The sequence below is a fragment of the Anarrhichthys ocellatus genome, unplaced genomic scaffold (assembly GCF_004355925.1).
Source record: "Anarrhichthys ocellatus isolate YVR2014 unplaced genomic scaffold, GSC_Weel_1.0 scaffold76, whole genome shotgun sequence".
In the NCBI taxonomy this organism is placed as follows: domain Eukaryota; kingdom Metazoa; phylum Chordata; class Actinopteri; order Perciformes; family Anarhichadidae; genus Anarrhichthys; species Anarrhichthys ocellatus.
The window spans coordinates 1,103,770-1,119,492 of NW_022280106.1; the positions used below are offsets into that span (position 1 = coordinate 1,103,770).

The 15,723-nt window shown below is 45.4% G+C and overlaps 1 protein-coding gene across 1 annotated transcript in view; it reads right to left on the reverse strand.

Annotated features, from left to right (window-relative positions):
* Positions 1-878: 878 nt before the first annotated feature.
* Positions 879-15,723, reverse strand: part of fasn (fatty acid synthase) — a 70,464-nt gene continuing 55,619 nt past the window's right edge. Inside the window, exons 23-42 of the mRNA XM_031873869.1 lie at positions 15,278-15,679; positions 14,968-15,132; positions 14,658-14,770; positions 14,144-14,298; positions 13,494-13,697; positions 13,167-13,317; positions 12,565-12,743; positions 12,216-12,335; positions 11,877-11,999; positions 10,866-11,089; positions 10,508-10,709; positions 9,180-9,331; positions 8,277-8,368; positions 7,786-8,180; positions 7,398-7,589; positions 7,067-7,294; positions 6,473-6,684; positions 6,056-6,154; positions 5,148-5,399; positions 879-3,848 (exon numbers count right to left, since the gene is read on the reverse strand). Coding sequence (XP_031729729.1) covers positions 3,711-3,848; positions 5,148-5,399; positions 6,056-6,154; positions 6,473-6,684; positions 7,067-7,294; positions 7,398-7,589; positions 7,786-8,180; positions 8,277-8,368; positions 9,180-9,331; positions 10,508-10,709; positions 10,866-11,089; positions 11,877-11,999; positions 12,216-12,335; positions 12,565-12,743; positions 13,167-13,317; positions 13,494-13,697; positions 14,144-14,298; positions 14,658-14,770; positions 14,968-15,132; positions 15,278-15,679 — 3,798 coding nt within the window. The 3' untranslated portion in view covers positions 879-3,710. The remainder of the gene's footprint in view (positions 3,849-5,147; positions 5,400-6,055; positions 6,155-6,472; positions 6,685-7,066; positions 7,295-7,397; positions 7,590-7,785; positions 8,181-8,276; positions 8,369-9,179; positions 9,332-10,507; positions 10,710-10,865; positions 11,090-11,876; positions 12,000-12,215; positions 12,336-12,564; positions 12,744-13,166; positions 13,318-13,493; positions 13,698-14,143; positions 14,299-14,657; positions 14,771-14,967; positions 15,133-15,277; positions 15,680-15,723) is intronic.

Below are 15,723 nucleotides of genomic sequence, written 5' to 3' on the forward strand. Positions count from 1 at the left end.
GGAATGTAATCACAATGCAATGCCAGCACTAACTCTGAAGGTTTCTGCCTTTAGGGGAGTATTTGACTTGTTTTGACATGTTTTTTCTCTCATATCACGGTCGCAGTTTTCAACAGCCCTCCTCCCACAGCAGTCTTCTGCAGACCAGTGTTATTGGATGGGAATTTACGAGACAGTGTCATGCTGGTGTGTCCAACATGCTAAAGAGCTGGTAGTCTGTTGCATTGGTTCCCAACTCAATTCATTCTGACGGTCTGCATCCGCCTACAGCTCCAGAGATCAACCTGAGGGGTCACGAGACCGGTAACATGGCAGCAAAGAAGGAAAGAGAGCCAATTAATCTGGTTTGTGCTCTTGTCTTGTGAGATTAGGATATTTTCAATTTCTTTCCCTAGAGTCAAACTTTCTGTAACTCAATGGCAATAAAACTGGAGTCCTTTTATTTGGACAACTGCATTTGACCAACATTATATCTCCTCATCTCGGCCCTTTGACCTCTTGTTTAACCATTCAAATCAGGATTTAAGTGTGACAATTAAATCAATGAGGTAGTTAAATTAAATTAGGCTTAAAGAATGAACCAAACGTCTTTATTTTTCAATTGCCATTATTTATTGCCTCACGCTCATGAGGGCGGCCGTGGCTCACTGGGTAGAGAGGTTCGATCCTTGGCTGCTCCCCGGGTGCTTCTCAGCAGCCCACTGCTCCTAGGGATGGGTTAAATGCATGTGTATATGTGTATGCAGTGGCTTCAGTTGTCAGACCTGGAGATTGTGTTGGGCACACATACAACAAAGTAACATTCTTATGTGATGCAAGACATTATTACATCACATTTATTACTGATAAATTTATGACAAAACACAAAATAGTCAGAATGAAGTGATAAGCAAGAGACCTTTATTAGTCATCACAATACAAGAGATGAGCATACTGTCCCTTCCTTCTCCTTTTCACTGAAATCAAGCAGCACATTTGCCTGGAGTCAGCTGACCCTTCATAGACCAGATTGGAGGTCTCAGGGATCAGGTGGGCTATGTTGCTGCTGTAGTGAGGGTCATTGGAGTCAGAGACAGCTCTTTCAGCAAAGATCCCAGTTAAGTTCACTTCAGTTATGTCCACATACAACTTAGTAGTCATTCACAACCTAAATGCTGATTTGGGAAAGGATGCAACATTTACGTACCAAACCTTTTCAGTGCATCACTATGGGTCTAACTAAACACCGACTGTCACCAGTTCTCGCACTCACAAGTCTGTTGGCAAATTTGTGAGCTGGGAGGAATGAGCCTGGACTCTTCAGCTATCAGACTACCTGCTGCTGTTTGCCCATCAGTGAGAACGGCTCCTTATGAACCAGAGTAAGCCCTGTAACAAGTCATCTTTCTATCAGATGCAGCATCTTCCTTACAAATCTTAGTTAAATTACTGCAGGATAATAATAGTAACTGTTGGTTATAAACAGTAATAGTTAGATATTATTAGTATCAGGGCAGAAATCTGCGGTATTGATCATTCTTTAAACTTCAAAATAAAACAAGTTTCCCCTCTTCCTGTAAACAGCATCTATTTTATAGATCAGTATGGTCTCGGGGTCATTCAGTAATATTACTCTTAATTATACTAAATTGTGATTTATGACATACTGCACCACATAAATCACAATAATTGCTTTTTAGAAGCTTTCCATCATTTGTGAGTTTTGGTTTGGCTCAGGAGAGTAACAACAGTTCCCGCTTCGCTTCGTGGCAAAAGATGACGAAACAAACAAAATAAAGCAACACGATGTGATTGTGTCCCCTGACGCACAGGTAAACAAACTTCTTTTTGACAAAATAAACAAACAATGAATACATAATTAATATTGAACTAACTCCAAATGGTCATATTACCAATGCTATTATGCAGTAGTGCTAGGTCAGGAGTCATCTCCCCATGGCAGTTAAACACACATACAGTGAGAGAGAAGAGCAGAGCCTCATTGTGGGCTTTCACTGGGTAAAGGACATGGACATGTTATTTAAAGGAGAAGACACAAGTCCTTCATGCGTTAGTGTACCGTTGTATAATAACCCGGTCTAACGGCTGAGTAGCACAGACGTGACAAACAGCTGACCGTGTGTGCATTGCTCAGCAGGACTCTGCCTTTCATGCTATGCTACATTATTTTCTAGTTGTTAGAAGTACAGGCAGAACATGCTGTGTAAGGCATTCTATTACAGTCTAGACGTGATAATAATTGATTATAGTTAATCATTGAATTGGTCAAAAACATTGACTGACGCAGCCCCCTCATTTATTTCAAATAATGCCAGAATGGAGGGTTCAGTAAAACACACCGGGTGGAAGAGCAACAGATGAACCTGGCTCAGTGCAAGGTCGTCCAGCAACTGAGCTGCACTGGCCCATCACTCCTGATAGATACTTTGTAACGTGGATCGGGTATTCGTTCTGTTTACCTGGTGATCATCTCCGTGGAGGATAAAATGATTGAGAAAGTTCAGTATTTTGGCATCTGATCAGCCTTCAAACATAAGTCTCCATCGTCCCACCTCGTCCTTACACAACATGCAGACACTTGTGTTTCTAACGCAGCGCTGTTCTTCCTACAGTGGGAACTGTGCAGGGTTCTACTGTATTGTGGTGCTCTTATGGGTTTGAACAGTTGGAGTCTGGCCTGCTCTCTGCGCTGGTCTCCAGAGTTAACTGAGTGACAGGTTGGTATGTGTATGATACTTAATGTAGCCGATATCCTTCCTCTGATAAAGACGAGGATGACCGTATGCTCCATGAGGACCGAGGAACAAAGTCACCTACAGAGTGGCTGTCCAGAGAGCACGCTAACGCTACTCCCTGTAGACGAGCTCTTTATGCTTCCATGCTGTCTGAAACAGAAGACAATAACCGTCCTTCCTTCTCTAGATGTAAAACCCATTTACTCTCAGAGGGCAATATCAAGGTTCTCGAGGAATGACACAGTTGGCTCAACAGGATTTAGACACCTGTGGGAAACTGGTTCTACCTCTATCTATACCTCTATCTAGCAGACCATGTAGCAGCTCGACTAGCTACAGTGAACAACAGCCTACACAGTGTGTAGATACTATCAGCTGATCTGCTCGCTAACAGACTACAGATACAACAGATGGTTAGCTGTGTTAGGCTTCTATGAGGACACAGATTAGACTCATTTACTCAGTTTGGAATATTGTTTGGTCATTTTATGAACACTGACAGATGGAACAGGAGCATGACCAAGCAGCTATGTTAAGTAATTATCTTGTGTTGTGTAATTCATAATGCAGATGTTTTACTTATATTTATACTGTTGTCCTAATGAATATTGTAGAATGAATCAGGGGGGTTTAGCCGACTCTTGATTCGAGAGATTGGGTCCCAACTACAATCCAAAACAAGGCTGAATGTAACATGGTAACATAATGTGACATAACTCAGAACTGCACATTTCATTTAGTAAACAGGAAGACACCAGCTAAGAGCTCTGATAGGTCAGGGAGAGAGTCCATTGCTTGAATTTACCAATGAGATTAAAAAAAAAAAAAAAAAAGTGCCGTAAGGTGCATTTGGGCTATCAGGGCAAAATGGCACAGAGCGCAAACATGCTGTGTATTATTCTCACAGTATAAAACAAAGTTGGGAATGTTGAGATGTTAGTGTGAGAGTTGGAGGGTGAGGTCGGGTGGACATGTCTAGCCCTCCCTTGCTGTGACCCGAGGCTCAGCCAGTGAGCTGTGGATGATGCTGCTGATGGACTCCACCCCCTCTCCTTCCAGGAAGGTGCGGTGGTCTCCCTCGATGACGTGGACCGAAACCTTGCCATCGCATACCTGAAGAAAGACACAGCTCATTCAGCATTGAAGCAGACAGAGATTTAAGGCTCGTAGATGCTCAGAGACAGACGAGAGTTTATCTTCCTAATGATCTCTGTGCTGTACAGTCACCCTATGGAGGACATCTTTGATCAGCGTTATAGCTCCTCACTACTGCCATAAACTCACTACATGTGCTGTAGCGTGTGTGTATCGGTCGGTCGATATTGGTATCACGCCTGTGTAGGGCAACTGAAAGTTCACATTTGTTTACACCTACAGTGTAGATATTAAGAGAAGAAAGAAAATCGACACACATGCAGCAATGATGAGAGAACAAATCCTGTAGTGGGATTATTTCATTTAAGGATGGCTTAGTTCTAACTGCCAGACTGTTACTTGTCAAAGGCAAGAACACTAAAGCTACACAGAACTACCTTTTTTATACTTTTCCCCTTCCTGGACATTTTATGATCTCTGATACAGAAATGTAGGTGAGCCTAAAAGGAGCTGAATACAGATGCGGTTAAAGGTAATGTGTGTACTGGTGGTACCACAGTGTTGCACTCTTCAGCTCACGTTCACACACAAGTCTCTCTAAAGCCAGCGTTCGGTTTGTCATTTCCAGGCTACTATAGAAACATGTGAAGAGGACCTGCTGCCTTTGTAGATATGAGGGTCTCATTCCAATGCCGTGTTCACAACAAACATGAAGCAGACTTTCCGAGTAACTCGCGTGACGCTGTGTCGCGAAAGCCTATCAGCCTTCAGATTCTCCTCCTGACGTCACTTACTTCCTGACGTTGCTAAATCTGAAATAGAGGATAAAAGCCATCTGTGGGCCCCCAGAGCTCTACCTCATATATGTACAGGGACCAGACAGATCTACACACATAGAGTTACATGTGTAGAAACCACAGACCGTCTATGGTGTAAACAATAACGGTGTGAACCTATTGATGCCTAGGACTCTTTTGAGTGTTGATGGAGCAGCTGATCGATCATTGTAAAATAGATTGCTGTCTCGCGGACACACCTAACAGAATTAATTCAGACTTCTTACAAATCAGCATCATTATGTAGTTATTTCGGCACCCTGTTTATCCGTTTATTGCGATTCAATTACAGCAGAATCGGTTTATTTTGGGTTCATACAGCTGTAGTAAACCAGCTGACATGTGACTTGCTAGATACAGTGACTATAGCTCGTGAAATTCACATAGCGCCTCCAGAGGACGTTATGAACCGAGACAAGACAGCGTATCTGAGACACAACATGTGCTAAGCATGAAAATCATGTATTCGTATGGACGTTACCTCGCTGAGCTTGTAGTCAGCTCCCAGGTTCTGCTCGTACTCGCTGCTGGTTTTGGCACGCAGTAGCGTCACGTTGCCGTGAAGTTTGGAGCTAGGCACATAGCTGTCAGCAGCCTTCAGCTTGTAGTAGAAGGTGGTGGCTGCAAAGTGCAACGAGTCTCGGCTGATGTTCTTGTGGCTGGAGGTGATCAGGTCCACCGCGGTGTTGACACGGGCCTCCAGGTCTGGCAGTGGGAGAAGAGTCTCCAGAAGCTGCAGAGACAGAAGACACTTGGAATGAAAACGCTATAGAAAGGTACTGGTAGAAGAAATAGAATTATAGTGATGACCAGACCAGGATGTAAATGAGGACAAACCACATAGGAGGGTAGCACATGATGTTCCACATCACTGCTGTCTGCCTAACCGTCCTCAGTCCTCTATGTTATATTCTGGGATGTAGGAGCCTTCTCCCAATATCCTAATTTGAATTTATTTTGCCATAGTTAACGCAAAACTCATTCAAACCCTCGGTCTCAGCAAATGTAAAGATGTCACATTCAATGCGCTGCCATTTGAGTCCATTCAATTGTTTGATCAGAATTTCAATGCCAACTAGAAACCGAGAGACTTCCTGTGTTTAGTAGAGGATCTAAACCATCTCTCTTCATTTCAGGTGCAGAAGTAGTTTCATGTTGCCTTCGAAGTCCTCAATGTTTAGAGCTACACTTGACAAATGTGTGCTGTCATCAGGTGGCACACAAGGCTGCAACTAGCATATGAGGAATGTTATCATGTAAATGATCACCAGGACTCATGACTTTAAAACCGCCACAATATTCACAGCCAAGTAGTCAGTGTGGATGTTCAACATTCTTCAAGCACCCGGAGAAAGGCTGGAATGTAGTGTGTGTGTGTGTGCTGTCTACCTTGTTGTACGCGATGCCAGTGAACTGCTGGATGAAGGCACACAGGGCTTCGGTTTCAGCCTCAGACTCTTTGCCTGGTGTCAGCTTGGCCCTGTAGCTCTGGAAACCAAACACGGAGTTAACTTGACATGACCCACTCGAGTTGTCCCCAAACTACAACATTAAATGCACATGTTCTCCTTTCAATTCTGCTGTGTGCTGAAACATCAAATCACAGTGTTCACACAACACTCATGTTGAGCTGTCTTAAACTACCTAATGTGGAGTTAATATGTGTCCCTGATATTCCCAGACTTCCCCACAGAGAAGAGAATCTAAATCTCTCCATCATTAAAGTGAGTATCGTGTGTGTGTGTGTGTGTGTGTGTGTGTGTGTGTGTGTGTGTGTGTGCGTATGTATCAGCTCCTTGCTCTCACCTGCGTGTACGCTGCCACATAGGAGTGTGATCCATCAAGCAGAAAGAGGTACTCCACAAGCAGATTCTGGGTCTGGAGCTGAGAGCACATTTCAAACGCCACACAGGCACCAAAGGAGTAGCCAGCGATGCGATAGGGCCCATCTGGCTGAACCTGTCTGATACAGTCCACATAGTAGGCTGCCAGGGACTGGATGCTGTCCAGAGGAGCAGCTGGGGGAGAGATCAGCTTGGTCATTGTATAATCACTTCCATGGAAACACTCACAGCCCTGTGTCTGTGTGTGTATGTATATATATTTATCACCATCTACTTCAAAGTGGTGGATCTGTGTTAATGTGGTGGTGATCAACAAAGGAAACATAACCAGACGGCCCAAAACAGTCAACATTCTCCAACAATAAGCATGATTCTGAATGAAAGAAGAGCATTACATGATCAGTAAAGACCAGAGTCAAACCATCTGTGACTCAGCACAAAATAATATTTAGGACTGATCATCAGCAATTCAAGGACTAAGTTCTGTTGTGACGGCTCCTGATGAGCGAGGTGATATGCTGGTTGTTATTTATGAGAGTGTTTGTTAACACGATACCGTGGGTGCACTGCAGGCCGTAGCAAGGCACGCTCAGCTTGAAAGTGAGCAACTTAAAGGCGGAAATGGAGCCCTCGATGGGATGGACCAGGAACAGCGGCCTCTCCTGGCTCTGGACCTTGTTGAGTGGCGTCACCGTGGGGCCGCTGGGGTTGACTAACAGCTGGGTCAGATCAGACTCCAGCAAAGAGCGAACGCCGTCCCTCTTAGCTGCAGCATTTTCAGATTCTGAATAGTAGCAGAGACAAAAAAAACTCATTCCTTCTGTTGGTGTTTAAAAAGCCACTTCCTACAGAGAATCCTCAAGGAATCTAGAGGCGCTCCATCATACCCTTTGATCCGCCTGGCTTGCTGTTGGCCAGCTCTCGCAGCTTGTTGATGGTGACCTGCCGGATCTCCCTCATGGCCATGACGATGTTGTAGTCGCGTTCTAGAGTCTGGCGAACCTCAACACCCATCAAGGAGTCCAGGCCCAGGTCAGCCAAGGAGGCATCAGCGTTCAGGCTGTTCACATCCCGCACGCCTGAGAGAGAAGGGCACGGTGAACGTTCTGCTAGTTGATTAAATCCAACTCAAGAAATATCAAAAAGCCTCTCTCTCTCACATGAATGAATGATCTAGAACCATCATTTATGGCATTTACTACCGTTCAAAATGCTACAGTGTTTTAGAATATATACATACCAATGCCACCAGAATGTACATGTTTGACAGCTTACCAAGGATGTGAGCTACAGCGCCCACCAAGTCTCTCCGGCTTCCCGCCTCGCTCTTTACTGCCGCCCTCTCTGCCAGTACGAAGCTCGACATCACCGGCCGCTGCTGGCAGAGGAAGAGGTCGAGCACCTCCAGGCAGGAAGAGATGCGCTGCGGCAGGGTGCCGCCAATCACTGCGTCGTTGCCGCCCATGGTCTCCAGCACCACGCCCACGTCACCAATGGCACCCCACTGCACTGCCAGTCCAGGTAAGCCATCGTGGCGGCGCTGCTCACACACACGCTCCATGGCTGAGTTGGCGTAACCGTAGTTACTTTGGCCAGCATTGCCGCGGCCACAGCTGACCGAGGAGAAGGCCACGAAATGGCTGAGGTTGGGACACGCCTCTCTGGTCACTCTGGAGAGGGAAAGGACACGAGCGCATCAAGATCCAGAGACAAGTCCTTCATTTAAGTTTCCTGATTCAAACAGAAGACGACTGAGTGTGTCTTACTTGTCCAGGTTTATGGTGCCGTCATATTTAGGTTTGTTTACATCAAGGAAGAGCTGAGGAGTCAGATTCTCCAGCATGCCGTCTTTCAACACCTGATAACGACATAGCAAACATGCTGATGAAGTTTAGATCAAAGTGGAATAACTGTGAACGTAATGTAAATGGAGAAGCAGATTAAGGAGTCCGTCTCAACTGGGACAGCAGTGCTGCCATAGAAACAATCCCAGTCAGTGAGACTATTTAAGAGAAAGCAGCTTTCCCTCCCATGGCCTCATGTAGACGTGCATGTGGCTCTGTGAGGCTGCTCCTACAGACACTGGTGCTTGGAGTCAATGAATGTCTGAACCACATTGTTGTAGTTGTCAAGACATTTCACTAAAAAGGACAAAATATGCCAAGTCAGCAAGCTTCATGAGGCCTCTATATAGACTATGAATGAAAGCAGAAATAATGGAAATCCATCCAATAGTTACTGAGATCTTTCAGTCAGTCAGCAAAGTGGTGGACTGACTGACTGACAGACATCGCCATCAAGCCACGATGCTAGCATGGCTAAAATTAGAGTCACTATTTGGGATTTTGATATGGAAAAAAGGTATTCGTATTTATTTTGATCCGTGTGAATATTGGATCTTGACAATAACTTTAGCAGTGTTAACACTCTGATGTTTAATCATGTATGAAACAAGGACAGCTCAGAGAGATCACAGCAGGGAACAACATGTCCATTAAGCTCAGCTACAAGCTAACCGTGAGAGGCTTTACCACCGTTAGATGGTCTCACTACTCCATTTCTGAGTTCTACATTATGTTCATAGCCAGTATTTTCTACATTTGCAGAAAACAAAATGTTTATGATTTCAGATTTTAAATGTCACTGAAAGTAGACTGATGATGTGTTACCATGGCGAGGTGGAAGACACCGCCCACTGGGCCCAGAGAGCCAGCCTCAGCGAGGAGTCGCTCCGTTCCCTCCAGTGTGCTGACATCATTGGTCGACAACAGTACCTCCACATCTCGGCTCTGCCATTCACGCACTCGCTTCGCCTGGTAACCTAGACACAATTACAAAAGTGAAAACTGTAAAGTAAACTAGTTACAGCAGCACCAAGAGCCGAATTACTGGCACATGTTGCACAGTGTGGATCGTCCATGATTCCAGGTTTGTATCGTGGGCAGTACAGACAGATCTTAAGATATCTTTGAATCCGAGTTTGCCCAATCAAACATCTACAGGAAGTTATTAGCGGTTCATGACAGGCCACAGACACTGGTTTAAAACAGCCCAGTGATCCATAATCTCAGGTGAGGAGACACCATGGCCTCTGTAGTTGGATGGCGGTGTGCTGGCAGACAAACCAGTGGTGGTGTGTGTGAAGCCAATAGTAACCAGACTGAAAAGGTGGAGCTAATTACAAGCAATGAGCTGCGTGGGTTGATATCATGAGCTTCATCAGGGTTGACCAGAATTTTACACAGATCACTGAGCATCTTCACAAAGTTATCGTACTTTCCTCATTCTGTCAACTCAAGAAATAAGGACATGAACTCCTACGCTGTCAAAAGGTGGCTTACTCAACCTCTCCAATACAACTAGAAATGTGATTGTTGTATGTCTTTAAGTGTTATATTATTCAGCAGGGATTCATTAAAGCAGAAGCACTGCTGGTAACAGAACAAGTTCACTTGCTATCATTTTAAGGTCCTCTATACTATTCCTACAGGAACTTATCTGGTAGGTGTAGTGAAACTTTTTTTACATTCTTTCCTTTCATTTTCTGATGTCATGAAAACTCATATAGTATCAGTATAACATAGTAACATTGGTCATTCTGTGCATCTTATCCCGAGCCTTTCCAGATAACGCAACATGATGAGTAGGTGGAATGTTAATAACACCCTCACACCAGGATCAACACACCCAGTGTGGACCAGCACTAGGGAACATGAACACTGTTATCAGCTGTGAAAGCCAGTTAACCACCGTGACACAGAGGTGGAGTGTGGGAATAACACCTAAACATTTGCATCCTTTTAAGTAATGCATTAGAATAATTTTGTAACAGAAATGTATGAAGCATTAAAAACTGTGATGTAGCCTGGCTTTATATCACACTGTGAAAAGGTTGCTCCTCTCCTTTTTTACTAGGCTATGTTTCCAGACAATATCAGTGTTGTTTGTGCTTTAAATACTTGAGCTCCTTCTGCACACTCACGTCACGTTGCCTTACCGTTCCTGATGCCGGATCTGGAGGTCAGCACCAGTTTGCGGGCTCCTCTCTCTGTCAGCCACTGAGCAAGCTCCAGACCGAAGCCCCCCAGTCCACCGGTGATGATGTAGGAGTGGGAGGGGGGGCAGAAGGTGCGGCAAATCGCTGGAAAAGACAAAGTGGGAGCAGTTTGGACTGCTGAACCGCTCTCCTCATGACAGACCTGTGTGAAGAGAGGTACATGCTGTAGTCATAGTCGCATAACAAGTATGTGAACTTAATCAGAAACAGAGAACATCTAGGATTATCCCTTTATTAACAGGGACTTCAGTTATCCTCACACTGACATCACAGGCTGAAGCTCAGATGAGATACTGACCTGCAGGAGGACCTTGCCAATGTGTTTGCCCTGAGCCATGTATCTGAATGCTTCCTCCACTTGGTCCCTCTCAAACACTGTGGTCTTTAGAGGCTGGACTACACCTCCCAGAATGCCTTCCTTCAGCAGCTGGGACACTTCCTCCCACTCCCGGTTGCCCTCTTCAAAGAGAGCATCCAGGAGGATGCCGTGGAAGGTCACGTTCTTCAGGAACAGAGCCATGCCTGCAGAGATGACGACAACATGATGCTGCAGATGAAGCACAGCCGGAACAATCTGCTGCCATGGTAACACTCGTTTGTCATCTGATCATACCAGGACGCATTACTCGTCTACGCTCTGAGATCTCGCATTGGGATCCGATCGGCCAGACCACATGCCGAGGTGGTTATTCTAGTTTGTTAGAACAGTGACACAGGCACACTCGTTTGGTGAGTGTGTTTTGACATAAATGTGTGCACAGCTTCAGCTCTTGTTAGCACACAGGAGTCTTTTATTGGAAAAGATTTTTCGTTTTATAGTATGAGTAACAACCCTTCTTACACCCTGAGAGAAATCATAGACTAATTGTTTACTATGTAATCTCTAAGTGGATTCATAGACATTGAGGATAATATATCCTCACCAAATCTTTCTATTCAGATTTGACTGGGTTGAGTTCTGACTCAGCGAAGGATTCAAATGTTTTTATTAGGGAGGGGCTTCTTGCCTTTATTAGTACAGCTGTACATCGCCGGAATAGGGGGTGAGAGATTCATTTTTTTACTTGATCAGAAATTGAAATAGCAGCAATATTTCACCCAGAAACTTTTCTGCTGTTCCTGCTTTTTCCTCTTCAACTTACTATTATCAAGAGAAACAAGTGGGCTATTTCTCCTGATGTATAGAGGAACATGTAATAACTTGCTTTTATATATTTGTAAGTCTATTTGAGAAATGAAAGGAGTAACTGACACTTGCACTGTTACTATGAATAAGGCTGAGTGTGTGAGCCCGAGGCCTCCTACTGACCCAGTGGGGAGTTGTTGGACAGGTCGAATTTGCCGATCTCCAGGAATCTTCCATGTCTGGCCAGGCAGCGAATACTAGCATGTAGCTTCTCCTCAGCCAGAGAGTTCAGCACCACATCCACACCTGAAACACACACACACACACACACACACACACACACACACACACACACACAGTGTAAATGAGCGATTGCTTGTTCGACAAACAAAGACACATCAAAGCTATTGTTTTTTTAAGAGGTGGCTCTTATTGTAGAAATCCTACAGAGAGAATATGTTGAAACACTGTGAAGCATGGTTTGTCAACCATTACTAGTTGCTACAGTGAGAGCTGTCTGACCTTTGCCCTTTGTGTGGAGCAGGATGTGCTGTTCAAAAGAGGAGTCTCTGGAGTTAGCGAAGGACTCTGCTGAGAGCTGAGGGAACCTCTCCTGCAGGTAGGCCCGCTTTTCCACCGAGCCTGGTGATACACCACAAAGGTTAGGGTTAAAGGAGCTTCTATCACATTCTATCTCTTAGTTATATCTATGACTCATAATGCACTATGTCTCACAATTATTAGATACTTGACATGTCATAATTACTGCAAGAGAAGAACATCATTTAATATTTGATAAAAAAAAATAACGTTTAGGGATTTTTACTAAGAAATCCCGATGACAGTGTGTAATGTGAGTGTCAATACTAACCGACGGTGGTGAAGACTTTACAGCTCTTGCTGAGTGCTATGGCGATGGCAGCCTGGCCAACACCCCCTGACCCTGAGTGGATGAGAACAGTCTCTCCGGGGCGGAGCCTGCCGCGCACCACTAGAGAGTAGTAGGCCGTGGCGTAGACCACCGGCACTGAGGCCGCCTGCTCCAGTGTCCTACACCCACCCACCCACCCACACACACACACACACCCACACACACACACACACACACACACACACACGATTATTGCCGTTATATAGTATGAAGTAACAATCCTTCATGCTGTTGTGAGAGCAGCAATGCAGAAACTTAGTTAATTGGTTCTCACAAAAATAGCTGTAAAAGCATATACACACACACCCCTCTTCTTCTATCTTTGTGAGGACACTCATTGACATGTTGCATTCCCTAACCCTTGCCTGACTAAACCTCATTCTAACCTGATCCTTAAAACAAAATCTGAACCCTCAAACAGGCCTTTGAAGCAGTGAGGACCGGCTAAAAGGTCCTCACTCTGAAGGTCTAAAACTCAAACACTGTCCTCACAGAGATAGATGTAAAAGTACACACAGCATATTTAACCATGTGACACTGACCAGCTGGAGGGAACATCCCAGAGGAAGCGTTTATCGGCATCCACACTTGTAGCCAAGCCTCTGGCAGGCAGCAGCCCCATCACACGCTGACCCGAGGGGTCACGACCGGAAAACTCCATACCCAACATGCACTGCTGCAGAGCTAGGTCACCTAAATGGTGTGTGATAAGCAGGAGAAGTAAGGGAAGGGGAACAGGGTCGCAATTTGGCCGCTGTTATTTCACATTCTGTGTAGTTTAGTGCAACAAGATGTTGAGGGTTACTTTTGTTATAAGAACGGAGATCGAAGTGCTACATTTATTGCTGTGGGTCTTCTACACACTCTACCTGGAATAGCATCTGGTGGCAGTTTGCCGGTGGCCAGCATTATATCTCTGAAGTTGAGAGAGCTGTAGTAGACGCGGCACAGTTGCACGTTGGGGTTGCTGGACACAAAGTGGCGGAGCGGGGAGGCGATCCAGCGCAGAGAGGAGAGGTCACCTCGAGTCAACACATTGACGTAGGCCTGCTCCGTCAATTCTTCATTTAGATCTGACGAGCACAAGACACGGATAAATGCTTCAATGGAACCATAAGCCATGAGCAAATCAACCATTCTGAGGGGAAGTTATAAACATTCAACTCCTCGGGATAAGTGTATGCTGCGCTGCATTAGGCCACACAGCGGGACATGTGCAGCCAGAGCTGACCAGTACTGCTGCAACAGTTATGTTGAGAAAAAAACCTGAAATCAATGTTAATGTATAGGAATGAATTCTGCTATCGCTCCACTAACACTTCTAAAATAGAGCTTGGTTCACCAAACTGTTGAAGTTTGACAGGTGAAACATGCTGCTTCCCCTCCAAAGTTGACTTATTAGTTCTAACTTTGTTCATGTCTTTTATGCCACCACTGTTCTACAACACGTCTGTAGTCAAACTAGCAGATATAACTACTAACAAGAATCAGAATAAGGGACCGTTTGATGTTTTGGTACCTCGAGTGATGAGCTGGTGCCTGAAGACGCCCCAGTGCCCATCTCTGAACACGTTCATGACCAGATCCCCATCCAGCACTGACTGCATGGACTCGTGGGCCGGCTGGAGGCTCGGCGCTGATGAACACTCGTTTAGATTGGACACGAATGCACAGCTGGTAACATAAAAAGGAGACCCAGTACAAAAAACATTAAATTGACCCAATACATGGATAAATAAGTGAGACAACAGCGACGTACAAGAGGCTCACACAGTGAATGGTGGTATGAATGATGTGATGTTATAATACCAAAGTACAGACAAGTTTTACTTTTCAAACCTGCATGATCCACAATGTGAGTGCGGCATCACTAACTGACTAAACTGTTCATTATGAAGCAAAGCTTACCAAAGTTAAAGAACATTTAAAATCAGTAAATAAAAAAACGACTTCACATTTCAGTTAATAGATATTAAAAGATATATTGTGGCCCAGTTGTGGATGCGTGTTTTACGGTAGAGAATGTGTCCTACTGTATTCGGTTGCCACCTGGCTCCTGACGTAGACAATTGACCATTCCCACAATGCCGCAGTGGGATTTAGAGGCAGTCAACCACACTGGACAGTCTGACTCTGCCATCTTCGCCTGCAGCACACAACCACACAGGAACACACAGTTATGACTAATGCCCCGTTTGTAAATGATGACTGAAGCCACAAGGATGTATTCGTTACAATACAACCATTTTCTACTCCCAGTTACCGGTCATTCTGACTTGGAAAATGATATTCAGGTCACTGTTGGACAAGAGCCAGAGAAACACAGAAAGACATGGAACCCACCTTGAGTGTTTCCACCCACTTGTAGTCGGTTCCATCCACAGGTAGGAAAACGGGTTGTTTGCTTGGAGACCGGCAGCGGCACAGGAAAAGGGCCGAGCCATAAAAGGATTTCCTGACAGCCACCAGGCTGAGGGAGGCCTCAGAGAACACCTTCTCCCACTCAGCCTGGGGAGAAGAGGGAGATCATATCCTCACACTCAAATAATGATGCTTCCATCAAACTGACTTTCTATAAGATGCACAAGGATTACGTGTGTTTAGAAGGGTAAAACAGTTATCATGAGGTGATTCGGATGCCGTCTCCACTGACCTGTGTGAGCAGTCCTCGCTTGCTGCTGCTCTGAGTGGTGCTAGAGAGGAAGGCAACCATTTCCCCCAGAGTCTCTCCCTTCAGCAGCGTGTGGAGGAGAACAAAGCCCCCTTGTTTGGCTCCAGAAGCCAGATTGGCCACCAGGAGTGCAGGGTCCGTCCTTAGAGGGCCCCAGGCGTGGTTACACACCACAAGGTCTGCCCCGCCTACCACACCTCCAGGAGCTGGGCCTGTCACAGGGTCCCACTGAGCTGATGAGACCACCAGCTCCTCCAGTGTGGCCTGGTGAGGGGTTAGAAGGTCCAGGTTGGTCGCCGTGGCGGTGTAGTCCACACGCAGCATGGGCTGGATGTTGAGGAGCGCAACCATGCGAGAGAAGAGCTGGCCATCGTTGGAGAGAGCCTGGTAATGGGCAGAGAGGTGAAGGAGGTTGAAGACTGTATATA